We start from the raw sequence: 26,615 nt of genomic DNA on the forward strand, positions 1-26,615 counted from the left end.
GAGGAGAGTGAATCCCTGGAGTCATAAGATAGTCTTCCTGGCCATCAGTCATGGGTTGCTTAACACTGAACTTTTCAGATAATGATGATTAATTCTGTGTTTTTCTTTTTGTCATGGATCCTAGAAATCCCTTCCTGTAAATTAGGCTAAATATAAGTCCACCCTATACCTTTACCAGCTATACGAAAGACTGTCTACTCTAATGTGTCTCTGGTTACTGAGAGGACATTGACCTCTATTACCGGCAACTGCTAGCCTTGTGAATAAATAGATTATGGCTGGAAATTTTGTGCCTCAGTTTCTCATCACAGATTAGTATCATGAAGAGCTGCGAGCTCCCAAAAATGTATCTGGACCTAGTTAGCACTCTTAATAGAGGAACCACAAGAAGCACAAACTCAGAACAAGAAGTCACATCTTGATTCTTCTGTTCTTGTCAGAACAGAAGCAGGGGACAGAACCAGCCCCCTCTCATCACTCCTTGGACAGGGCATAGTAATAGGGACTGATGGTAGGCAGTAGACTTGAGATGAATATGACCTCCTGCATCTCATTAGAACCTATCAGGGCCTTAGCATAAGATGGAACCAACTCCCAATTGAAGATGAAGTAAACAAAAGGGAAATAGAATAACAGGACCGAAACTCATGGTAGACCACTAAGGGATAGCCAAGAATTAAGGCAGAGGGAAAAGCACAATACCAGCCACTCCATCTAGATTTGCACAGGCATCCAGATTACAGAGTCAATAGGACCAGACAAGGTCTACCAACACCACTCAAGAGGACTAGCCTAAGACTGAAATCTAAATCTAAGAACTGAGGCTGAAAATATGAGTAAACATAATAAAACACTAGCCATAATAAAACACTGACCATAATAAAGACAAACTGTGGGTTAGCAGAAGTCCAAGAGGTAAGTCCAGAAAAAGAGATTATCCTCAAAACAACTCCAAGCAGATGCTCATAAGAAAAAAAAAATGGCTTAGATATAAGTATTAAAAGAGTGGCTAGAAAAAAATAAAGCAAGACAGAAAAATGGAATTAGAAATGAAATGAGAGTTTGAGATGAAAAAAATTATAAAAGAACAAGTAGCTCAGGACAAAAGGTAGAAGTACTTACCCAAGTAATGGACATCTTGAAAAATATAACTGAGCAAACAGAACTCAATTATTCTATGAGACAACAATAAATATTTAAACAAATTATTTTAAAAAGGTGAAAATAGGAGAAAATGTAAAATGTAAAAAATGACCCTGAAAAGAGGTTCAGAAGAGGAAAAAAGAAAACATTGGGCAGTATAAAGGAATGATTGAACAAAAACTGGGAAGCTATAGCTTAAGTAATTTTAAAAATGCCATGATTGATTTTTAAGTCAAAATAGAATCCATCAATCTAAAAATGTATTGCAAAGCAATAATCAACAAGATAATTTGGTACCCATTAAAAAACACACCGGCTGATCATTTGAGTCAATTAGCAAACAAAACCTAAAAGTAATCAAGTATACCAGCATAATATTTATTAAACCTAAAGACTCCAGTTATTAGGGTAGATGTTGGGGGAAAAAACCTGCTAGGAAAACTTGAAAGTAATCTGACAAAAGTTAGGTAAAGACTAGAATTTTATATTATATACAATAGTAATCTCCAAATAAAACATGACCTAGATATAAAAGGTGATATCATAAACTAATTAGAAGAGCAGGGAAGGAGATACCTTTCACAATTTTGGATAATAGAAAAGTTATTGATTAAACAAGGAAAAGAGGGGGCCACATGAGATCAAATAAACATTTAAAGACATATAAAATTTAAACTTTTGGAACAAACAAAATAAATGCAGCTAAAATTATAAAAGACATAATTATCTGGGGAAAAATTTGTGTAATCTAAGTCTAATGTACAAGCCATATAAGGAACTTTTATAAATGTAAGGAGGATACAGTAGTGAGACCAACAAATGATGAAACTCTTCAGGGCTAGAAGAAAGATATTGAAAGGTAAAGGGCTAAAGTTTCAAATGAAAAGTAGATATTCTTCACCCTACAAAGTGTGGGAAGTCTGAATATTTTAATTGCATTTGAAGAAGTCAACAGCACAATAAATGTACCTCCAAGGAATAGATTATATCTTTTCCCCAAGCCATTTATCTATGTAAGATTCCAAGAGAAATAAGGGAGGTAAAAATGAATTGAACTGAATGAATTAGAAACAGCTAGCTGATTTTGTGGATAAAATGGCTAGATTTGGAGTCAGGAAGGGCCAAATTCAAATTCTGCCTCATATACCTATTAGCTCTAGGATCCTGGGTAAATCATTTAGCCTCCATTTGCATCAGTTTCCTCATATGTAAATGGGAATAAAAATAGACTCTATCTCCAATGTGTTGTGAGTTTAAAATAAAATATTTTTAAAGTGCTTAACAAACCTCAAAGTATTATGTAAATGCTACCTATTATTATTATTACTAGTATTTTTCCATATTATTATTAGATTTAGAAGAGAATATACTAAAGTGAGTGATAATCTGGAAGAAAAGAAGCAAAAAGAACACCAATCTCTAAAGGAGCAAAATACATTGATGTTAAAGACAAGATACACAAAGAAAACTTGAGGATCATAAGCCAAAAGAACATATGTTTTAAAAAAATCCTGAATACTACAATATAAGAAATAATATTAAAACACTGCACAGAGCTTCTGAAAATAAAAAATAAAGAACCAATCAAAAGAATACAAAGATTAGTTCCAAGAAAAAAAATGCTTCAAATTCTACCACACACAGAGGTCAAACATAACAATTTCAATAAAAAGCAACAAATTCAACAAGTGACCTGAAGAAAGACCTAAAAATATAAACAAAAGGAAATTCAAGTAACACAAGATTATTCTGTACTCACCAGAAATCACAGAAGGGAATTGAATAACATAGTCTAAAAAGCAAAGGCGTTCAAAACGCAACCCCAAATGACCTGCAACCTGAGTTTAATTATCAGTGATAAAAGACAGATGTTCAACAAGAGAGCCTTTTTAAGTCTTCCTTTAAAAAAAAAGGATGGGAGCAGATCATTTGATTTGCAAACATCACAAACCACAAAAACAAATAAATGTAAATACATGTAATAAGCAAAGAGAGAATAAGTGGGGAAATAAATTGTCCCATGTACAGAGATCATTAAAAGAAAACCCAAAATGAGAATAGCAATGGGGTTAAAAAGCAAAGAAGTAACACCAGAGGGGCCATTAAGAGATTTCTATCTAAAAGTACACAAAGGGGTAAAAATAAATGGGAAATTTTAAGAATAGGAGAAAAGATAGTGGAGGAGAAAAACCGAAACACAATGGACTAAACTCCACAACCCCACATGGGTGAATTGATGTATTTGGGGCTGAGGACTCAACTGCAGAATGAGATGATGCATAAAGAGTTGAGGGGTGATGGAGGATAGAAAGAGATATTTGATGTATAGGAATGAAGTCCATGGGTAAATAATGGAGGGAAGATAATTTCTATAGTCTCTCAGAAAAAAAAAAGTTTGTAGGAGAATAAGTGTGATGACAAAGACAGGGATTGAAACAGGAGAGAAGGAAGAGAAAGAATACTAATGAACAGGACTACATAGTTCTACTATAGAACACTCTCATGGAGGAAGAGAGATATCCTGTTATGGTAGATGGGACACATATAAAGGGTCTGATCAGCAAATATTTGGTACAAGGGAAAACTACTTCCTCTGAGAGAGTGCTGGGACTCCAAGGACAATATCTTGCCTGAGGAAAAGGAAATTAGAGTTCCTGGGCACAACTAGTATCTCTTGAGGTGGGAGGACATTTTCCTAGGAAGGAGATTACATTACAAATGGGAAAGAAATGTGAGAAACACAATATGAAAAACAACTGACCTGGAAAATACAACATAATCTAAAAAGTATTGGCCTATCAAAAACATCAGGAAAAAAAAAGCCTGGATAACACATTTCAAAACAACTATAAATGAAAATTGACCAGAACTCTTAGAAACAGAGGAAAAAGTGAAACTGGGGGGGGAACCCATCTAATACTTCCAGAAGGACACTCCAAAACAAAAACTCCCAATAATATATGACTTAAAATTCAGAGCTTCTAGGTAAAGGGAAAAATTACACATGTAGCCAAAAGGAAGAAATTGAAGCACCAAGGATTCATAGTAAGGATTACACAAAATCAGGAGCTTTCTTGAAGAGGAGAGCTTGGAACATAATATTCCAAAAAGCAAGAGGTAAAACTATATAACCAATAATAACCTTATGGCAAAACTGAATGTGTTGTTACTGGGGAAAATTGACCTTTAATGAAAAGTAAAGAAAGGTTGAACACAATTACACACACCCACACAATAGATACTTTAGAATAGAAATACATTAAATTCAAATGGAAAGAGAGAGAAAGGGGCAATGGAAAAATGGAAAGTAGTCTAAGAACAAAAGCAGAAGGGATAAGGTAATAGTTACAGGCAAAATAGACAAATATTAGTGGGAGGAACATGAAGAAGAATTAAAACAGAAAGGAAGAGTAAAAGTCTGGGATCTGGAGAAGGGTAAGGGTAAGAGAAGTATTGCAACAGAGAGGAAAAAGGTTGTTTCACTTATAAGATCACAATCATCAGGGAAAGTTTCCTATGACTTCCTTATTTGTAAAAGAGAGAATTATGAGAAAAGAGAGAAAGAGCACACAAGGACAGGATGGAGGGAAATACAATATTTAAATTATAAGTATGAATATGAAAACACTCACCCACAGAACAGAAAGGATAAGGATATGTTTTAGTAAGCAGAGTCTGAAAATATTTTGTTTACAAGAAATGGTCTTGGAATACAAAGATTCACAGAGTTAAAATGAAGGATAGGAACAAAATCTATTATGTTTCAGATAATTAAAAAAACCAAACAACCAGGGGTAACAATCATGATTTCAAATAAGATAACAGTAAACAGAGACAAGATTAGAAAAAAGATAAAAAGGAAATGCATACTATGCTTAAAGGCACAATAGATAATGAATCAATATCAGGACTTAATCTATATGCACCTAATAGCATAACATCTAAATGCTTATACTTAAAAATGGAGGCAGAAATAGAGAGTAAAACTACAATAGTCAAGGAATTTAATGTCAGGGACCCCATTCAGATCTAGATAAATCTAACTAAAATAAATAAATAAGAAAGCTGTTAAAGACCTCTATAGAACTTTAGAAAAATTAGATATGATAGATCACTGGCAAAAATTGGATGGGAAAAGAAAATAATGTGCATGCTTCTGAGCTGTACATGATTCTTTTACAAAAACTGAATATTTGGAGGAAATTTGTTATTTAGTCATTTTCAGTCTTGTCTGCCACATTGTGATCCCATTTGTGGTTTTCTTGGCCAAGATACTAGCATAATTTGCCATTTCCTTTTCCAGTTCATTTTATAGATGAGGAAACTGAGGCAAATAGGGTTAAGTGACTTGCCCAGGGTCCTGTAGTTAGTAAATGTCTGAGGACAGATTTGAACTCAAATTCAATATGAGTTTTCCAGACTCCAGGACCAACACTCTCTCCTCTATGCCACCTGGCTGCCCATAGAGGTAACTACCACCCTACAAACTAAGACACAAATATTTTTAGAAATACAATAATGTTAAATAAAATATTTGCTGATCACAATTTTTTTGTTTGTTCAATCATTCAATCTTTCATAACTCTTTGTCACCCCATGGACCATGGTATGAAAGACCCTTTTATCCTCCACTATCTCTTGAAGTTTGTCCAAGCTCATTTTGTTGCTTCTATGACACTATCTACCCATCTCTTCCTCTGCTGTCCCCTTCTCCTTTTGCCTTCAATATTTCTCAACATCAGAGTCTTTTGCAATCTTCTCATTATGTGGTCAAAGTATGTAAGCTTCAGCTTCAACATTTGACCTTCCAATGAGTAATCTGAATTAATTTCTTTATTACTTATTTGATCTCTTTGCTGTCCAATGGACTCTCAATAGTCTTCTACAGCATCACAATTCAAAAGCATTGATTCTGTGGTGCTCAGCTTTCCTTATAGTCCAACTCTCACACCTGTATATTGTTACTGGGGGGAAAAACTATAGTCTTGACTGTATGGACCTTTGTCAGCAAAATTATATCTCTGTTTTTAGTATGCTGTCCAGATTTGCTGTCTCTTTTCTTCCAAAGAGGAAGTGTCTTTTAATTTTGTGGATGCAGTCACCATCTAAAGTGATCTTTGAATCCAAGACTATAGAATCTGCTACTATTCCCATTTCTTCCTGTATTTGGTAGGAAGCTATAGGACCAGTTACCAAGATCTTAATGCAATCACAAGGCAATAAAAATATGTTCAATAAAAGGCCTCTAGAGAATTAAAAATAATGCAAAACACAATCCAAGAGTGCTGGTAGGTCAAAGAAAAAATTGTAAAAACTATGGAAGGGGAGTGGAGCCAAGATGGCAGCAAAAGGGCAGGGACTTGCCTGGACTGTCCCCTAACCCCTTCCAAAACAACTTCAAATATGCCTCAAAACAAATTCTAGAGCTGCAGAACCCACAGAAAGATGGGGTGAAAAAAATTTCTAGCCCAAGACAACTTAGAAGATTGGCAAGAAAGATCTGTTGCAATGGGGTGAGAGTGGAGTTCAATCCAGTGTAGACTATGCCGCAGTAAATCAGCAGTAAGCTTTAGGGGTGACGGAATCCTCAGTGGCAGTGGCTGCTTCCAGAATTCTTGACCCACAGAGGGCAAGCAGGTCAGACAGTTGATCAGAAGGAGATCACCAGTCTCCCTTTACTGGCAATGGGGTCTCTGTTGCATTGCTCATACTTGTATTTGGGCCTAGTTCTGAGTCTCTTTCCCAGGGCAAGGAGGAGTACTAGCACGCCAGAGCTTGTGTCCACAAGAAAGCTGGAACCTTATCAAAAAAGTGCTTGTGACTCCTCACAGACCAAAGCACAAGTCAGGAGACAAGTAAACAAATATCTTCCTAGATCATACCACCTTAGAAGAATTAAAACTTATAGGTTCCCAGAATTGTCTCTTAAAATAGCTTCCAAAAGCCCTAAAGCTTGAGACAGTGCTCTCCTTAATCTGGAAGCAGAGCCCCACTTTTGCACAGAGTTAAAAGTCAAGAAGTGGCTGGAAAAAAATGGGCAAATAGCAGAAAAAGATCCTAACTATAGAAAATTACTATGGTGACAGGAAAGATCAAAACCCAAACTCAAAAGAAGACAACAAAGTAAAAACTGTTACATCCAAAGCCTCAAAGGAAAATATGAATTGGTCTGAAGCCATAGAAGAAAAAGATTTTAAAAATCAAGTAAGAGAGGTAGAAGAAAAATTGGAAAGTGAAATGAGAGTGATGCAAGAAAAATATGGGGGGAGAATGAATAGCTTGGTAAAGCAGACACAAAAAAATAGAAAAAAAAATACCTTAAAAAACAGAATAGGCCAAATGGTAAAAGAGGCACAAAAATCTAATGAAGAGAAGAATTCCTTAAAAAACAGAATTAGCCAAATGGAAAAAGAGGCACAAAAACTCACTGGAGAAAAGAACAACAAGTATCATTAGCCAAATGGAAATGGAGGTACTTAAGCTCACTGAGGAAAATAATAACTTAAAAATTAGAATTAAGAAAGTGTAAGCTAATGACTTTATGAGACAACAAGAACCAATCAAACAAAATCAAAAGAATGAAAAATGGAAGAAAATGTGAAATATCTCACTGGAAAAACAACTGGCCTGGAAAATAGATCCATGAGAGGTGATTTAAGAATTATTGGACCAACTGAAGCCATGATAAGAAAAAATGTTATATATCATTTTTAAAGAAATTATCAAAGAAAACTGACCTGAGAGTAAAATAGAAATGGGGGGGGGGAATCCAATGATTACCTCCTGAAAGAGATCCCAAAATGAAAACTCCCAGGAATATTATAGCCAAATTCCAGAGCTCTCAGATCAAGGAGAAAATACTGCAAGCAGCCAAAAAGAAACAGTTCAAATATGGTGGTACCTCAGTCAAGATAACACAAGATTTAGTAGTTTCTACATTAAAGGAGCAGAGGGTTTAGAATATGATATTCCAGAGTGTGTGTGAAAGAGCTAGGATTACAACCAAGAATTACCTATCCAGCAAAACTGAGTATAATCCTTCAGAAGAAAAAAAAGGAACATTCCAGTGGAGGACTTTCAAGCATTCCTGATGAAAAGACCAGATTTAATAGAAAATTTGTCTTTCAAATACAAACATAAAAGGTAAGCAAGAAAGAGAAATCCCGGGGGATTCAATAGGGTTAAACTGGATGGGAAAATGGCACTTTTAACTCTTAAAATCTTTCTTATTGTTAGGGCAACCAAAAGTATTATACATTGACAGAGAGAATGGGTATGAGTTGAATATTTATAATAAATAAAATTAAGGGGTGAGAGAGGAATGCACTGGGAGAAGGGGGAAGGGAGAGGCAGAGTGATGGTAAATTATCTTACATAAAAGAGCCACAAAACAGCTTTTCTTTTCAGGCAATTGGGATTAAATGACTTGCCCAGGGTCACACAGCTAGTAAGTGTTAAGTGTTTGGTCTGAGGCCGGATTTGAACTCAGGTCCTATCTGACTTCAGGGCCAGTGCTCTATCTACTGCACCACCTAGCTGCCCCACAAAAGAGCTTTTACAGTGGAGGGGAAGAGGAGGATCATGTGGGTGGGATGTGAATCTTCCTTTTATTGGAATCATCTCAAAGAGGGAATAACATATACACTCAGTTGAGTATACAAATCTATCTTACCCTACAGGAAAGTAGGAAGGGAAGAGGGTAAGAGGAGTGCTAATAGAAGGGAGAGAGGATTGGGGGAGGTAAAAGAAGTGAAACACTTTTAAGGACGGACAGGGTGAAAGGAGAGAAAGAATAGAATAAACAGAGAGGAAATAGGATGGAGGGAAATACATAGTAATCATAACTGTGGAAAAACATTTTACAGCAAGTTTCTCTGATAAAAACATCATTTCTCAAATATATAGAGAACTGAGTCAAATTATAGAAAAAGAGCCATTCCTCAATTGGTAAATGGTCAAAAGATATGAACAGGCAGTTTTCAGATAAAGTAATGGAAGCTATCTATAGTCATTAAAAAAAATGCTCTAAATCACTATTGATTAGAGAAATGGAAAATTAAAACAACTCTGAGCTACTTCCCATACCTACCAGATTGGATAATATGACAGAAAAGGAAAATGACAAATGTTGGAGTGGATACGGGAAAAATAAGGTATTAATGCATCGTGGGTAGAATTGTGAACTGATTAAACCATTCTGTAGAGCAATTTGGAACTACGCCCAAAGGGCTATAAAATCATGCATACTCTTTGAACAAGCAATAACACTACTAGGTCTGTATCCTAAAGAGATGAAAAACAAAAAGGAAAAGGACTTATATGTGCAAAAATATTTATAGCAACTCTTTATGTGGGTGGCACAGAATTGGAAACTGAGGGCATGGCCATCGATTGGTAAATACCTGAATGAGTTGCTGTATATGATTGTGATAGAATATTATTGTATTACAAGAAATGATGAGCAAAATGCTTTCAGAAAAACCTGGAAAGATTTACATGAACTGATGCAAATTGAAATGAACAGAACCCAGAGCACATTATATACAATAACAGCACTATTGTATGATAATCAACTTTGAATGACTCAACTATTCTCAGCAATACAATGATCCAAGCTAATGTTGAAGGTTTTATGATGAAAAAATGCTGTCCATCTCCAGAGAAAGACTAGATGGATTCTGAATACAGATCAAAGCATACATTTTTCTTTATTTTTATTTTTTTAATCTGTTTTATTTCACAACACAACTAACATAGATATATGTTTTGCATAACTGCACATGCATAACCCATATCAAATTATTTGTCTTCTCAATGAGAGAATTTGGAACACATTAAAAAAAATGTTAAGAATTATTTTGAGGGGCAGCTAGATGGTGCAGTGGATAGAACACCATTCCTGAATTCAAGAGGAGTTAAAATCTGGCCCCAGATACTTACTAGCTGTGTGACCTTGGGCAAATCACTTAACTTCAATTGCTTTATTTTAAAAATAAGCAAATAAATAACATTTTTAAAAGAATATTTTACATGTAAATGGTAAAAAAAAAACATTAAATTAAGAAAATTAATGGAGGAGAAGATATCAAAGGAAGTACTAATTCATCTACCTCTCTGACCCCTGATGGTGATAGGGTTCTGAGAGGACACATACGTCATCTCCCCCTATTCGAATGTAAATAGTTTATCCTTGTTTATTGCTTTATAGTTATTAGCTCATTTATTTTTCAATGTCTTTTGACTCCTGTTTTTGCACTTCAAGGCTTCTTTGCAGCTTTTTTTTTTCATCAGGAGTGCTTGGAAGTCTTCTATTTCATTGAAAGTCCATCTCCTCCCCCGACCTTTTTGCCCCCCCATAAAAGAAACAATGGAAAATTTCATCAAAGAAAATAAGAAGAATGAGATAATATTCCAGAATTTTCCCAGAACTGGGATAGAGATAAAGAGATTCTTAGTAAGAATGATCTCTAATTGCTATCAACAACAAAAGACAGAGAGAAAATCACTGAATTGGGTGTACAATTAAAAAAATAGAAAAACAAATAAGTAAAAACAATCTTCAAGAAAATAATAAAGTAGAAATTACAAAAATTTAAAAGATGTTAATGAAACCAAAAGCAAAAATAACATTGAACTGATAAAAATATTTAAGAAAATGAATAAAACTGATAAACAACTAATCTGACTTTTAAAAAGAGAGGAAAATCAAATGATTCACATCAATAATGAAAAGAGAATATTTATGAAATTGAAGAGGAAATAAATGAAATCATTAGAAACTATTTGCCCAATAATATGTTAACAAAACTGAAAATTTAGAGGAAATAGATAAATATTTACAAAAATATGAAATGCCCAGATTAACAACAACAAAAAAATAGACTAATTAACCCAATATCAGAATAAAAAAAAATTGAACAAGTCATAAGTGAACTCCAAAAGAAAAATTTACAGGACCAGATGAATTTGCAAATGAATCATACTAAACATTGAAAGAGCAATTAATTCCACTACTACATAAACTCTTTGCAATAATAAAGAAAGAAGGAATTCTTCTACTCTCTTTCCACAATACAAATATGGTCTTAATGCCTAAACCAGAGAGAGACAGAGAGACAGAGAGACAAAGCAGAGAAAGCAAGCTACATATCATTATAGTTAGAGAATATTGACACAACAATATTAAATAAAATATTAGCTAGTACTACAACAATGTCTTGGAATGAAAATACACTAGTAACTGGGTGGTTTTATACCAAGCATGCAAGGTTGATTCAGTGTAAAAAAAGACATAATAGATTTCATTAATAATATAAAAATAAAGAATATATAATCATATCAATAGATGCTTTTAGCAAAATCTAACAGCCATTTTTTTTTCTTTTTGGTGAGGCAATCAGGGTAAAGTGACTTGCCCAGGTCACACAGCTAGTACATGTCAAGTATCTGAGGTCAGATTTGAACTCAGGTCCTCCTGACTCCAGGACCAGAGCTCTATCCACTGCTCCATCTAGTTGCCCTGTAACAACTGTTTCTATTGAGAACTTAGAAATCATAGGAATAAATAAAACCCTCCTTAATATTGTAAATAATATTTTTCTAAATAAAAGAGCTAATATTATATGTAATGGAGAAAGGTTAGAGGCTCTCCTAGAACAGATCTGAATATAGCTAGTGCCCTGGTAGTTTAAGTCCAAAACTGGAATAAAAATAAGACACTCATTCCTCAGTTAATAAAAGAGAATTTCTTAGCCATTGCAGGAGAAGGATATTCAACAAGGATGGTCAATTGAGGTCACTTCAACTTGATTCAACTGATTAAAGCTCCCTTGCCTGAAGTTGCCCACCAAATCTATCAGCCAAGTATCAAAGTATCTCTAGAGCTCTCTATACCTGCTTTGTATTCAGATCGTGAGAAACTGATATCAATGTTTTGAGTTAGTCCATCAACCAAGCATCAAAGAAGGACTTACAAACTTTGAATATAATAGATTTCTGAAGTATTGACTGATTTTGGGAGTCTCAGTCATGACTGAGTCCCAGGTCTAAATAATCAGGTCTGTGTGATAGCTAATGCAAGATATTTGTAATTCAGAATTATTCTCTCAATGTAAAAAAGTGAGCATAATCTGGCGTAGCATCAGGAAAGGCCTCTGAGCCATTGCACTCCTTCTTTTGGCTAGTTAAACATGCTCACCTGCCTTTTATTAACACAAAATAAGCCTAATCCAACAATGTCACCCCTGGGTCCTCTAAGCTCTCCCTGGGGAGAAGAGAAGATGTTGTACAATGATCATTAGATGTTGTACTGGCAGTAAAGTGGAGGAGCTAATCAGTTTTACACTTCAGTAAACAATAGGCTAGAGTGGGCCTGCCTTTTGACCCACTCCAATGTCAAATGCTACCGTCAATACTGGGGTAAGACAACTGCTATTATAGGGCTTAAGCTCTTCTACTCTTTACTGGATAGAGTGGTGCCATAGGCCTGAGCACAACTGGACTGTCATTGTTGTGATCAGATTCCATACTGCTATGGCAAACTTGACTTGGCTATGTTCATACACAATTACAAGACTGAGTAATGCTACTTCAGTTACATTGCCATTTCCAAAAAGATATTCAAAACCAAACAGCTGGCACAAATATGACTCTTAAAGTTGATAAGGCCTTTCTTTCAGGATGCTTCACCCAAGGCAATTAGGTGATAATGATCATTAGCAATAGAAAAAACATCCAGGCCAAACATGTGCAGAGTAAAACTACTTAGTCTGAATTTGTCCTTTTTTAATGACAGGGAAAATTTTTCATGATTTTGAAGATTTTAAATTTTCTAGACAGCTTTGAAGATAAACTGGGTTCTACAAAGATCACCTTGTAGAATGCAGAGGCTTAAATCAAAAGGATGAAAGACTCAGCAAAGCTGGAGGACCTAAAACAAAGTATATTCCAATTGTCTTTAAGATAAAATTCTCTTAAGGATACAGAGTACATTCGCATAGATCTCTCATTGCTGAATGACTAACCATGGATGGTTTATTATCTAATCTCCCAAGATTAGGGGGCGCCTCAAAGTTAAAAAACTAATGTCTCTAGAATGATCACTCAAAGTATAATTAGAAACATGAAGGCCAATCCAGGCTCACTTTGCTGCTGTACTGCTTATCTTTCCTTCCTTCCTTCCTTCCTTCCTTCCTTCCTTCCTTCCTTCCTTCCTTCCTTCCTTCCTTCCTTCCTTTCCAAATCCATCACTCTTCATTAGGACAGTAGAGATGGAAATAGAGAGGAGGAGATAAATTCAAGAAATATCTTAAAGAATGAACACTGAAAAAAAGAAAAAGAGACTGAAATTTTTGACAATTAATATTGTTTTACAATATTTCTGGTAATAAGTCCTCAATTTATGTTTTTGTCCAGACCTATGATTTCTTCAGGGTAGGGGGCTCCTGATTTGGAAATTCCCTTCACTGATTCAGATAAACAATTCTTCTGTAGCTTAGAGCCTTAGCCAGTTGTCTGAAACTCAAAGAGGTTAAGTGACTTGCCCAGGGTCACAAGCTATTTTTTTTGTATCTGAGGCATCTTGAGTGAAAAGTTCCTTACTCCACTGACAGCTCACTGTGCCATGCTATCTCTCATTTCCTTAAATGCTGAATTTATTGTTCATGAATTTAATTCAACACACATTAATTAAATCCCTACATGCCAGACTTACGCTAGATTCTGGAGATACAAATAAAGAAATAATATAAACCCTGCTATCAGGGAGCTCACATTCTATACAAATAAGTAAATGTAAAATAAATACAAAGTCACCTCAAATAAAGGTAGTGGAGTGGCACTGGCCACCCTAGGTTCAAGAAAGACCATGTGTAGGCAGTGACACTTGACCCTGAGCCTTGAAAAGAGGTAGGGATTCCACATCAAGAAAGAAAGTGCTCCCCAAATGGGGAAGAGCATTTGTAAAAGCACCTGGGGAATGGAATTCCCTGAACAGGAAAAGAACAAGTAGGCCAAATTGACGGATTTAATATATTTTGATATTTTGGTGGAAATGTGAGAAGGTACAGTTTTGTTTTGAACTTTCAAAAGAAAAATACACTTTTAAATTTTAAATTAAAGCCAATGTTGGAAAGTTACCAGGAATCAACAGAAGGTTTCCAACAGTGACAGTGAGCTTTCCAAAGAAAATCTATTTCTTGCCATAGTGAAGACATTTCTTGGATACTTTATGACGCACAATCATTTTGTAGTTTCTACTATTTTTTTTTAGTTTCTACTATTTTTGAAAGTGGATTATACCAAAGTAATTGCAAAATGACGTGGACTCGATGCCCTGGCATAAGTATTACCAAGAAATTACTTCACTATTTCAGATTTAGGCAAAACTTGAACAGTCCACTAGAGGGTACCCATGTTCTATCAAAAAAAAAATCACATTAAGGTTCAAAGTAAATCCAACAAAGTTGATCACCTATTTTGTTTCTGAGTTTTTCCTCTTTACTCATAGCATAAAAATTTAGGGTTTTTTTTTTTACTAGAAAGCTGTTAGTCATACACTATTTGAAAATGCATATTTTTCCTACCTGCCGTTCCCAACTGATATTGTTTCCTTGGGAAAAAATAAATTAGTTGATTTCTAAAACAAGACACCAATATTTAAGCTGCAGGAAACTTTATGCAAGCACTCTAAAAATATCACAGATTTAGGCCTTTTCCTTTTGTTAACTGTCTGCAATAAGACTAACACAATTTTTTTTCCCTGAGGGAGTGACCAAATCTTGGTGAGTCCTAGGAAGGGCCAACTCCTAGACCTAAAAAAACAAGTTGATTTGCTAAGTGATGTTCATGGTGGGTCTCTGAACATCAGACCCATAACAACGACGATGAAACTTCTTACACAGTCTTCAGTTCTCTTCACTGGTCAGGAAGCATTATCCTGTACCACTAACCACTTAGTTTTCCCTGGCCAAGACCTCCCTCTGCTTGGTATTTCTGTGGTGATAGAAAGGTGATACAAAATCTTTGTCACATGTAAGGTCTCTGAGGGTCTGTCCCTTTTTCCTGTAGAGGTTGGGTAGAAGCTTTCACCTCCGTCTTGTCAAAAAACAAACACCCTTTCAACAACACTACCCCTTGATCCTCTAAGCCCTTCTTGCAAGGAGTTGCACCAGCAGCAATGTGAAGGGACTGAATGGTTTCACATTTTATTAAATAATGGGCTGCAGTAGTCAGTCAACAAATGTTTATTAAGCTCCTACTATGTGCCAGGCACTGTGTGATGAGAGATACAACTAGGATGACAATGTGAATGGAGAGGTGAGAAAAGATGAAAGAATATCATGGAGGTCTAATAGACAAAACTTGGCAATTGACTGGATATGAAACATGAATGAAATTAGTCATAGATGTCTCTGAGCTTTCAAAAACAGATAACCAAGATAATGGTTGTGCCACCAACAAAAATAGGGAAGTTGGGAAAGAATGAAAAGGTATTTGGGGAAGGTGATGAGTTCAGTTTTGGATTATAATGTGCACTAGCTCAGTAAAGAAGGGATATCCAGGAGAAAGGTGACAGTGAGATCCTGAGGGAAATAGCCTGGGTACAAGTGGAAGGGATGGAAGAACTACCATAAAAAAAGAATATCATCTTAGAAGCCAAGTGAGGGGAAAATTATCAAAGGAGGGGCTGACCAGCAATATCAAATGGAAAATAAAGATCAAGGGAGATGAAGACCTGGGAAAAGCCAGCAGATTTATCATTTAAGAGAAAATATATAGACTAACAACTTGAGGATAAAGATCTGTATAAAACATTGAAAAATTAATTTCAGTATAATGATGGGGTTTGAAGCCAGATTGCAAGGCTCAAGGAACAAGTGGGAAAGAAGCAAGTAAAGTCAATTAAGAACAGACTTTCTGCAATCAACAAAACTACTTGGTACTGGCTAAGAGACAGAGTGGTGGATCAGTGGAAAAGGTTAGGTACACAAGACACAGTAGTCAATGACTACAGTAATCTACTGTTTCATAAACCCAAAGATTTCAGCTTCTGGGATAAGAACTCACTATTTGACAAAAACTGCTGGAAAAACTAGAAAATTATATGGCAGAAACTAGGCATAGACCAACATCTTATACCATATACCAAAATAGAGTGAAAATGGGTAAACGATTTAGATATAAAGGCTGATACTATAAGCAAACTGGGAGGGCAAAAAATAGTTTACCTATCAGACTTATGGAGAACAGAAGAATTTGTGGCCAAATAAGAGATAGAGAACATTATGAAAGGCAAAATGGATAATTTTTATTACATTAAATTGAAAAGTTTTTGCACAAACAAAGCCAATGCAATCAAGATTAGGAGGGAAGCAGAAAACTGGGAAAGAATTTTTATAACCAGTGTCTTTGATAATGGCCTGATTTCTAAAATATATAGAGAACTGAGTCAAATTTATAAGAACACAAGTCATTCCCCAATTGATAAAGGGTCAAAGGTTATGAACAGGCAGTTTTCAGAGGAAGAAAATAAAGCTATCCATAGTCTTATGAAAAAGATGCTCTAAATCACTGTTGATTACAGAAATGCACATCAAAACAACTCTGAGGTACCACATCACATCTATCAGATTGGCCAACATGACAAAACAGGAAAATGATAAATGTTGGAGAAGATGTGGGAAAATTGGAATGCTAATGCATTGTTGGTGGAGTTGTGAACTGATCCAACTATTCTGGAGAGCAATTTGGAACTATGCCCAAAGGGCTATAAAAATGTGCATACCCTTTTTACCCAGTAATACCACTTCTAGGGCTGTATCCTAAAGAGTATACAAATGGGAAAAGGACCCACATGTACAAAAATACTTATACTAGCTCAAAGAATTAGATTTTGAGGGGATACCTATCAGTTGGGGAATGGCTGAAAAAGTTGTGGTATATGAATGTAATGAAATGCTATTGTGCTGTAAGAAATTAGGTGGACTTCAGAAAAACCTGGAAAGACTTATATGAACTGATGCTGAGTGAAGTGAGCAGAACCAGGAGAATATTGTACACAGTAACAGCCACATTGTGTGATGACTGATTTTGATAGATTTATCTCTTCTTAGCAATGCAAGGATCTAAGACAACTCCAAAAGACTCATGATAGAAAAAGCTGTCCACATTCAGAAAAAGAATTATGGAGTCTGAATACAGATCAAAGCATATTATTTGCACACTCTCTCTCTCTCTCTCTCTCTCTCTCTCTCTCTCTCTCTCTCTCTCTCTCTTTCATTTTGTTTCTTCTTCTTTTGGTTTCTCCCTTGGTTCTAATTCTTCTTTACAATATGACTAATGTGAAAATAGGTTTAATATGAGTGTATATTTATAGAGAGCCTATATCAAATTGCATGCTGTCTTGGGGTGGGGAGAGATGGGGAGAAAATTTGGAACTCAAAATCTTGCCAAAGTGAATGTTGGAAACTAAAAAGAAATAAATATTTATTTTAAAAAGAATAAACTTTCTAGGAATATAGGGATGAAATAGAGGAAATATAGGGACTGACAGCTTGAGGAGATAATAGGAGTAATGGAAGGATATATAATATGTATGCATATACATATACACTAAAATTCAACCTTTTAAAAATTTTTGTATGTATAGATATAATTTCTTCTCAGTCAACAAGCATTGATAGCAATCTACATACTTATACTATTTGAATTATTTCCTATTTCCAAAAGGACATGAGGCAATTGTTTGCTCATTTTATCATAAAATAGAAGTATTCAGATTTTTAAGTAATTAAGATTATCATGAGTTACATTTTTTAAGCAGAATAATTACCCTAAACATTGAAAACTATTTTAAGTTATATATGGTGAGAAAGAGAACAGGAAGTAACAGAAAGAAATGAGGGATGATTAAAAACAAGGCTCAGAATTAAATTCCAAAGCTAACTAGTCCCCTGAAAACAGGCTTTTTGAAATGTACCACATATATGAATCGTTTATAACCCCATTATGAATTTCTATTAGAATTATATACTATCTTTACGTGAACAGAGTGAGTTTTTCTAATTCTTAATTGGTTATTCAAGTTCAGATTTTTAACCCTCTTCAATTTAGATTTTAACTTGTAATTAAAAGACACCCATACATAATATACTTTTTAAAATTTAGAACTTGAATTTAATGAAATATATATGTAACACACATATATTATGCATTTGATGAGTCTAATATGTTCTTTTTTTTCTCTCAAAGTATACAAAATTTAATTTCATACTTAAAAATTATAAAAAATAAAAAAGAATATTCCTAAATTTAAAAGTTCCTATTAAAATCATGTAATTTGATACTTTGAAAACTTACTTATGTTGGCATTTAATAAATGCTTATTGATTGATTGATCATAAATTAAATTTAGGCCATTTCCATATATAAAATCCTATTTAACTACAATTAAAAATAATTTATTGAATTCAGCCAATTAATATTTTTAGCCTTTTTTCTGCAAAAAACTAACACCTACTATGAAAGAATTAATTTTTAAAAAACTAAAATTTCCCAAACTATTTTATGTTATTGTTGTTCAGTAGTTTTTCAATTATGTCCAACTATTTGTGACTCCGTTTGGATTTTCTTGGCAAAGATATTGGAATGCTTTGTCATTTACTTCACTAGTTCATTTCATAGATGAGGAGATTGAGGAAAACAGGGTTAAGTGACTTTCCCAGGGTAATGTAGTTGGTAAGTGTCAGATGCTGTATTTGAAGTCATAGGTTTTTTGTTGTTGTTTTTTGTTTGTTTGTTTTTTAAGATTGACTTTACTTTAAAATGCTTTTTTTGTTGTTTTGCCAACAGAAAACAAAAAAAGCATTCTAAACCAAATTCATCCTTTAAAAAAACTATTTTATAGTACATCATTTATTTCAGTGTTTTTTTTTAAATTTTTAGGCAATTGGGGTTAAGTGACTTGCCCAGGGTCACACAGGTAGTAAGTGTCAAGTGTTTGGTCTGAGGCTGGATTTGAACTCAAGTCCTCCTGATTTCAGGGCTGGTGCTCCATCCACTGCACCACCTAGCTGCCCCTTATTTCAGTGCTTTTCAAAATAAACTTTTTTGCCCAGATGGGAGTTTTGCCTACTCACATAGCCTCAGTCAGCTAGGTGGCACAGTTGATAAAGTATTGGCCTTTGAGTCAGGAGGACCTGAGTTCAAATCCAGCCTCAGACATTTATTAGATGGTGATGCTGGGCAAGTCACATAATCCTGTCTGCCTCAGTTCCTCATCTATAAAAATGAGCTAGGGAAAGAAATGGCAAATCACTATCTTTGCCCAGGAAAACCCCAAAGGGGTCATGAAAAGTTGGACACAACTGAAATGACTCATCAACAACATAGCTTCATGGATAAAGCCCATTTCTTAACAGCAGGCATTATTACTTCTTTCCTCTTGATTTCTCTTCCCTCACTTTCTTTTCACTTCCCTACCACCACATTTTGCAGACATTTTACTCTTCTTCCTACAGCTTTCAGAGATGTGTAAAATGAATTTGAGGTGAGAGTAGGTTGAATAGGTGTGTACATACATATTCTATGTAATATAGAGGTATACCATTCTCTGTCTCTGAAAACTTTCTGTATTGGTTTAATAAGTTCTTAATATGATAGATTCATTCCCTTGATTAATGTCTGTACCCTTGAGGTAAGATATTAAGCCATTAACACTTTATTATCAATCAACCAATAAGGATTTATTAAGCACCTACTACGTATCAGGCCCCAGGCTACCATGAATTAGTTTACAAGTCCCTGTAATAAAAACCTCAAAGCTCTAAAACAGAAATAAGAATAAAGTTATTGAAATTGTGGCAGAATGAAGAAAGTTAAGTATTCAGGGGACTGAGACACAGTCTTAAAAGGAATAATAGCTAGTACACATCTGCCACTTTACAGAGTTGTGAGGATCAAATAAGATAATATTTGTAAAGCCTTTTGCAAACTTTCAAGTGATATATAAATGCTAGTAATAATTTACTACTACTACTACTACTACTACTACTACCACCATCATCACCACCACCACTAAAAAGCTCTTCCAAAGGGAATTCATGCTCTTCAAAATTCTTGCCCTCCAGAGTTCAGCAACAGTAGAGAACTGTTCACAAGGGGCTTCAGAGACACCCTAATTAGATCCCTGGCCTTGAGGCACCAAAGATATTAAGAAGTTGAAAGATATGCATCTGCTCTAGCAGCAAGATGTTTTCTGAGTTTTCTTCAAGTCCCAGTCCTTTGCGTTGAGGCCACAAGACTGGAGTGGACCCCAATTTTAAGCTATCTGTTAGAGCCCCTCCACCTTTTCCCTCTTCCTGTTTCTTCCCACACCCCATGATTTGGAATAAGTGGCTCTGAAACTGTCCCAGCTCTTACTTTGGTGTTCACCTGTTATAGGCCCCTGGAGTGTGAGGTCTCTGATCAAATCATTCCCATATCAAGCCCTAGCAGGCAAATTTCCATCTCCTGAGTCCCTCATCCCTGCATTACAAGGAAGGTGTCTGCAGAGGAAAAATTCTTCATCCCTTCTCCTAATGCTTATACTGTCATCCTTATTATCCACTTCAGTCCTACACCTCCACATATCATCATTAGTCCTATTTCTTTACACCCCATGGAGCCCTGGCTCTAAGGCTAACAAATTCTCCTTCAACTAGAATCTCTGCACTTTACACTCTCTTTACCTTCCTGCACTAAGTGAAGAGGGTGATGGACAGTGTCAGAAGATGTGGAGAGTTCAAGAAGAATAAGGATTTTTTTTAAAAAAGCCATTAGACATACCAATTAAAAGATCATTAAAATTTTGGAGAAAGCAGCTTCAGTTGAATAATGAAGTTGGAAGCCAGATTATAGAGAGCCTAAGGAGAGAGTTAGAGGAAAGAACATCTTTTTTAGAGAGCCTTCTTAAGGAGTTTACAGAAGGGAGGAGAAGAGAATAAGCATATATTAAGCATCTACTATGTGCCAGGTACTGTGCTAAAGCACTTGTCAAATGTTATCTCACAAAAGGGAGGAGAGATATGGGATGTTATCTGTCAGAGGGAGATGGATCAAGTAAGGGCTTTTTGAAGAAGTGGGAGACAAGGACATATGTGTAGGCAGTAGAGAAGCAGCCAGTAGACAGGGAGAGATTGAAAATTAGTGACAAAGTGGGGATGATGGAGGGGACAATCTATTGGAGAAGATGGGAGAGGAAATTATCTTGACAAGAGTGAGACAAGGGTGAAACAGGAGAAAGTGGCAGAAGGCATTTGGGTGGTATGAGATGAAAAAGAGGAGAGAAGAGTAGCTCTTGGTGAAATATCTGACAGAGCTCTCATTTGAGAAGGTAAGGGGAAGAGGCACCACAGGAGGATTGGGGAGGGATTAAAAGGTTTGGAAAAGTCACTGTGGTGAGTAGGATAGCGACTCAATTAGGGAGATATAAAGGAATTGCTTTTCTACTATTCCTTAAATTTACTTGAAAGCTTAGCTGAGGCATCACTTTTTATGAGGTTTTCCTAAACCACTATGTGATAGTGCATTCTTCCTCCTTAAATTATAGTCAGTACTCAAATTTTGAAGGAGGAGGTAACATTCCTAGAAACTGCATGGAAGTCAGAAATGCCTCTGTTGGTATGTTGAACCTATTGGAAATAGGAAGTTAGCTTCCCACAACCACCAAAAAGCAATAATTTTTTGCTAGAAATCACAGAAAATACATTTTTCTGAGTACAATTCTTTATAACAAATCATCAATTCTGTTAACATGTACTTTTCCTAACACAGTAACCATGAAATAATCCATAAAATGCAGTACACAAAATAAAATTGTTAACATGTGAAACATTTTTCTAGTTAGCAGTGCCATAGAATTCTGTGACCTTTTGTGCTAAAATCTCAATTAAAAAAAAATTTATTTCAAAGAATATTCAATTTTCAATGCACATGAAATCTACAGTACCATAAATACTTTCCTCCTTTTTTGTAGATATAATGAATCATTAATTTGTTAACACCAAATTCGAGGAGATGACAGCTGCAGACATTCTGGCATAAGTTTATCTAACACATTTATTTTCTGATTAAGCTGAATCATTGACTTTGAATGCTTGGTCTTAGGACTTGCACTATGCTTTAGGGGCATAACTGCAACACAAAGCTTTAGTTTTAAAGGCAAACGATGAAAATATGCAACAAATGTACAAGGAACTCTTTAAAACAGTAAGATGAACAACCAGTGAAGTGCCTAGCAGAATACCAGCTCCTCCACAAATGTACACGTCACCCCTCTCATTTTTTCCCCTCTACTGCATATAGCCTTGAATGCGCAGTTGCCAATGCAAAGTGAAAATGAGGTTACTAATAAAATCACACAAATGTGCACAGATGTTGAGGATTGACTATATTTTGTATTTATCTTCCCAGTAAAATGTTAGTTCCTTAAGGCCAACAACCATTTTCTTTTTCAGGTTAGTATTTTTACCTTCAGTGCCTACTATTGTCTTGCATGTCTTAGGTGCTTTAAAATGTTTGTTCAATTACATTGAACCTTAAGAGCTTTATAGCAAAGCTTTACTATCCCTATTTTACAGATGAGGAAACTGAAATTCAAAGATGTAAAGTGATATCCACAACAAATGACTTTAGAGCACAAAGGAACTTTAGAAATCACCTAGTCTAACTCTCCCATTTTACAGATGAGGAAACTGAGGCCTAAATATAAGATGATGATTGAAAGTATCAATGAGACTTCCTCCAGTAATGGAGAATGTGAAATCATGTTAAAGAGATAAGAGGATAAGGAAATTGGGAATGCATGGAAGCCAGATCTTTACTAGAAAAGAAAAGGAGGGGGGAATTATGGGGAAAATTTAGAAGTTAGACTTCCACAGCAGAACAAGGGAATTCCAAAATATTGTGGATAGTCCCTCAGCCAATCAGAAAGCACCCCAAATATTCTGCAAACAATTAGTTCCTTAAGAAAGAGCCTTGGAGGCTAAACCAGTTGCAACCCATGGGGTCAAGGATGGGGCAAAGGTTTTTCTCTACTGTGCTTGATTAGTAAGCTTGTTGAACATTAACTGACACACCCTGAGGGCAGAGATAGCTGCCATTTTTGAACATGGGATGCATGAACTGGGAGGAGTTAACATGACATGGGATGGGCGGTTTAAGAAGAGTGTAACTCAGATGAGCCAGACCAATCCTAGCTCTGACAGGAGGAGCAAGACCATACTAATGGTAAAAAAAGCTAGCTCTCACTTCTGTACAGTGTACCCCTCCCACCAGAGGGCACACCCAATTCTTGGAAGAATTGTAATAAAAGATTCTTCTTTCAAAAAAAAAGGAAACTGAGACCTAGAATGGTTATGGGATGTGCCCAAGGAATCTTAATATCGTCAAAGGCAGGACTGAACATTAGATTTTCTGACATCTATATAATGCTCTCTCCGTTATTATATCATGATACTTCCTTTCAAATAATCTATTAAAGTTACATGTGATGGATACTCAAGAAATTCTTTCCATAGGAAAATAAAATTTGATTTTTGGTGTCAGACCAAAACAATATGAAATATTTTTACTTTTCTAGCAGCCATTGTGTGCCACAAAATAGAAATCATCTAAGAGTGAGTCAGTTTATTTTCGATATGTCAGAAAATTTCAGAGATCACTTGGCCACATGCCTGATAAGTGGCAGAGCCAGAACCCAAATTCAATTAATACAACAGAGTTTTAGAGGTGGAAAAAATCTAATTTCAGATATGCCCCTAAAATTTCTAACAACTTGCCACAGAACTCTGCCCTTTATAACAAATTGTTATTCCACATTTTGTCATCAACCTAGAGGAGTCTCATGCAATTCATCTAGTTCAACCATCTTATTTTACAGATAAAGAAACTGAGTACCCATAGAAGTGAAGAGACTTACCCAAATTTACATAGATAGTAAATAGCAGAACTATTATCCTAACTCAGATTCTCAAGATCCAAGTTCAACATTCATTCCATCATATGTTTCTGACTCCCTCCTCATTTTCTGCTCTTTCCATTACACCACACTGCTTCTGTGAGTGGAGCATCAATGTGGTAGATATTGCATAATCATGGAATATTAAGTAAAGGAATACAAAACAGCAGGAGAAAGGTACTGAAAGCAGAGGTGGGAAACCAATTTTTGCCCATTTCATGATTTGCTACAGTGGCCACTGATCAACTTATGAGGTATAAACATAAGGGAAGAGAAGAGTACACAGCTTATATATGTGATAACAGAAGTTCGTCCATCAATTTTCTCACTATACTGAGAAAGACCTATCTCATTCTGTTTTCTTAGCAGAATATTGAATTTAGCAGAGGATTTTCCTGTAGTTCATATTAAAAATAATTCCTTGAAAGGAACCTAATTATAGAACGAAGTTAGCAATCCGTGGATTGACCTTCCTACTAACTTGAATTAATGTTATTTTTACAGAAGTATTATAAATAATTTCCACTCATGGTATATTAGAATTATTAAAACAACAACAACAACAAAACAAAACACCAAGGGCATTGGAAACAGAAAAGAAATACATTGATCTCTAGGCATAGATACTATCTAGGCTAGCTATCATTTCAGTAATAATAGTATAGATTTTGTATCTGGCATTTTATGTAAAAATCCCCAGAAGAGGAAAATAGTAACTCAGCAAAATAAGTTTTTTAAGGAATATTTTACTTAATGAATCAAGAATGGGCACTCTTTAAGAAACTTACTGCCACAAAAATGACTACTTCAAAAAAATAATTTTATAATATTTACCTGTAAATAAAATAGAGAAAAGAAACATCTAAGTGTGCTACTTAAATAATTAACATTTTTAAATATCCATATGTGAATCACTATAGAAATAGAACAAGAACACAATTATAATCTACAATTTGATTTCTCCTCTCTCTCCCCCCTCCCTCCCCCACACACCTCAGGAGGACTCGGTAAAGAATATTAACAAATGTTTCTTAGTTTCCTTAGAGGGAATCAAAACCCTGTCCCCTTACCTTGTGCAGCACAGACAGTCCATAATAGAAGTAAAATAATCTTTATTGGAAATCTCATTTTTTGGTCCTGGAAGCAAGATACATTTAGGAGCGATATATTGCTGATACTATGTAATGTTCTCTTCTGACTGCTCCAAGTGAGATCTCGTTTCAAACAGAAGTTGAAAATATGCTGCTTGAATAAAGTCCACTAACTAAATGTCCCACCTACTAGAAACTTGAGCAAACCTGGGGGGGAAAAAAACAAACAACCAAATCGGAAAAAAAAAAAAAGCCTAACATATCAAACCACAAAACTCAACAAATCTCTCATTCCTTGCCAGGTTACGAACAGAATTCTTTGTATCCTCCCACTCACTGTTAAAGTTGTGACCTCCATTCTGATTTGCCATTAAAAATACAGGCATGTTCTCGGTTGGATTATTTTCAAGTTTCCAGATTGTGCAAAGAATCAGTTAAAGAATACTTTCCGTATGAACCCCACCTCCCATTTACTGAAATTAAATGACTGTTTAATTAAATCTTTTCAAAAAGGGAGGGCAGTAAGAGGAACAGAGGTGAAGTAAATAGTTACCTCGGTGTTTTTTTTTTTTTATCTTTCATTTACAATACTCCGGATTGACGAATGCTTTCACATCAACTCGGATAACTTGTGTAAACTTTGCAAAGAATGCAGTTCTGACCTATACCATTACCTGCTTCTTTGGCAACCCATTAATTTTATTCCCCACTCCGGCAACATTATATTTATTTGTGAAGCAACTAATTCCCACTCAGTCCCAGCAAATCAGTGTAATAATCCAAATCATGAAAAATAGAAAAACCAGGGCTGCTAAAGTTTCCAAACTTTACAAAAATCTGACAAAACAAGTTCTTTTTTCTTTTTCTCCACCCAGTAAAACTTTATCTGTTTTATTCCCCAAGCTAATGTGTTTTGTGTGGTTTTTTTAAATTAGATGACGGTACTGGATTGGCTATATTACTTGAAAAAAAAACCAGGAAACAAAAGATATCTTATGGTAAAGTAAGTCAAATTTGAAATCTCAGCCATCACTTGAAATTCTTAAATAATATTCTCCAGTGACTCCTGTTTTAACATGGTATATTCATTCCAGCCATCCATTTACCCTTCCAAAAGTGCCATATTAGTCTTATAATTATTTCTCAGGCTAATACCAGGACTATTTTTATGGCCTGAGTCTATCACTCATTCATTCACCAAACATTTATAAAGTATTTACTACGCAAAGACGCATTGAGAATAAAAAATTTAGTAAGATGAGGTCTTGCTCGAAAGGAATTTATGAGCAATGGTCATAATTTGAATTTGGGTAAATAAGAGAAAGATCACAGGGTTCTCACTTAAGACTTTTTTAAAGACCCAGTTTTTAGCTTTAATAACCACA

General features: G+C 35.2%; 1 protein-coding gene across 2 annotated transcripts in view; it reads right to left on the reverse strand.

Annotated features, from left to right (window-relative positions):
• The window catches only part of LOC110197677 (complement factor H-like), a 122,816-nt gene extending 97,254 nt beyond the window's left edge, over nucleotides 1–25,562 (reverse strand). Inside the window, exon 1 of one of the 2 annotated variants that reach the window (XM_020971717.2) lies at nucleotides 25,210–25,562. In XM_020971717.2, coding sequence (XP_020827376.1) covers nucleotides 25,210–25,267 — 58 coding nt within the window. In that variant the 5' untranslated portion in view covers nucleotides 25,268–25,562. The remainder of the gene's footprint in view (nucleotides 1–25,209) is intronic. The other variant, XM_020971718.2, reaches the window with a different exon arrangement.
• Nucleotides 25,563–26,615: the final 1,053 nt, after the last annotated feature.

The sequence above is a fragment of the Phascolarctos cinereus genome, unplaced genomic scaffold (assembly GCF_003287225.1).
Source record: "Phascolarctos cinereus isolate Bilbo 61053 unplaced genomic scaffold, phaCin_HiC Scaffold_5;HRSCAF=322, whole genome shotgun sequence".
NCBI classification, from domain to species: Eukaryota; Metazoa; Chordata; class Mammalia; order Diprotodontia; family Phascolarctidae; genus Phascolarctos; species Phascolarctos cinereus.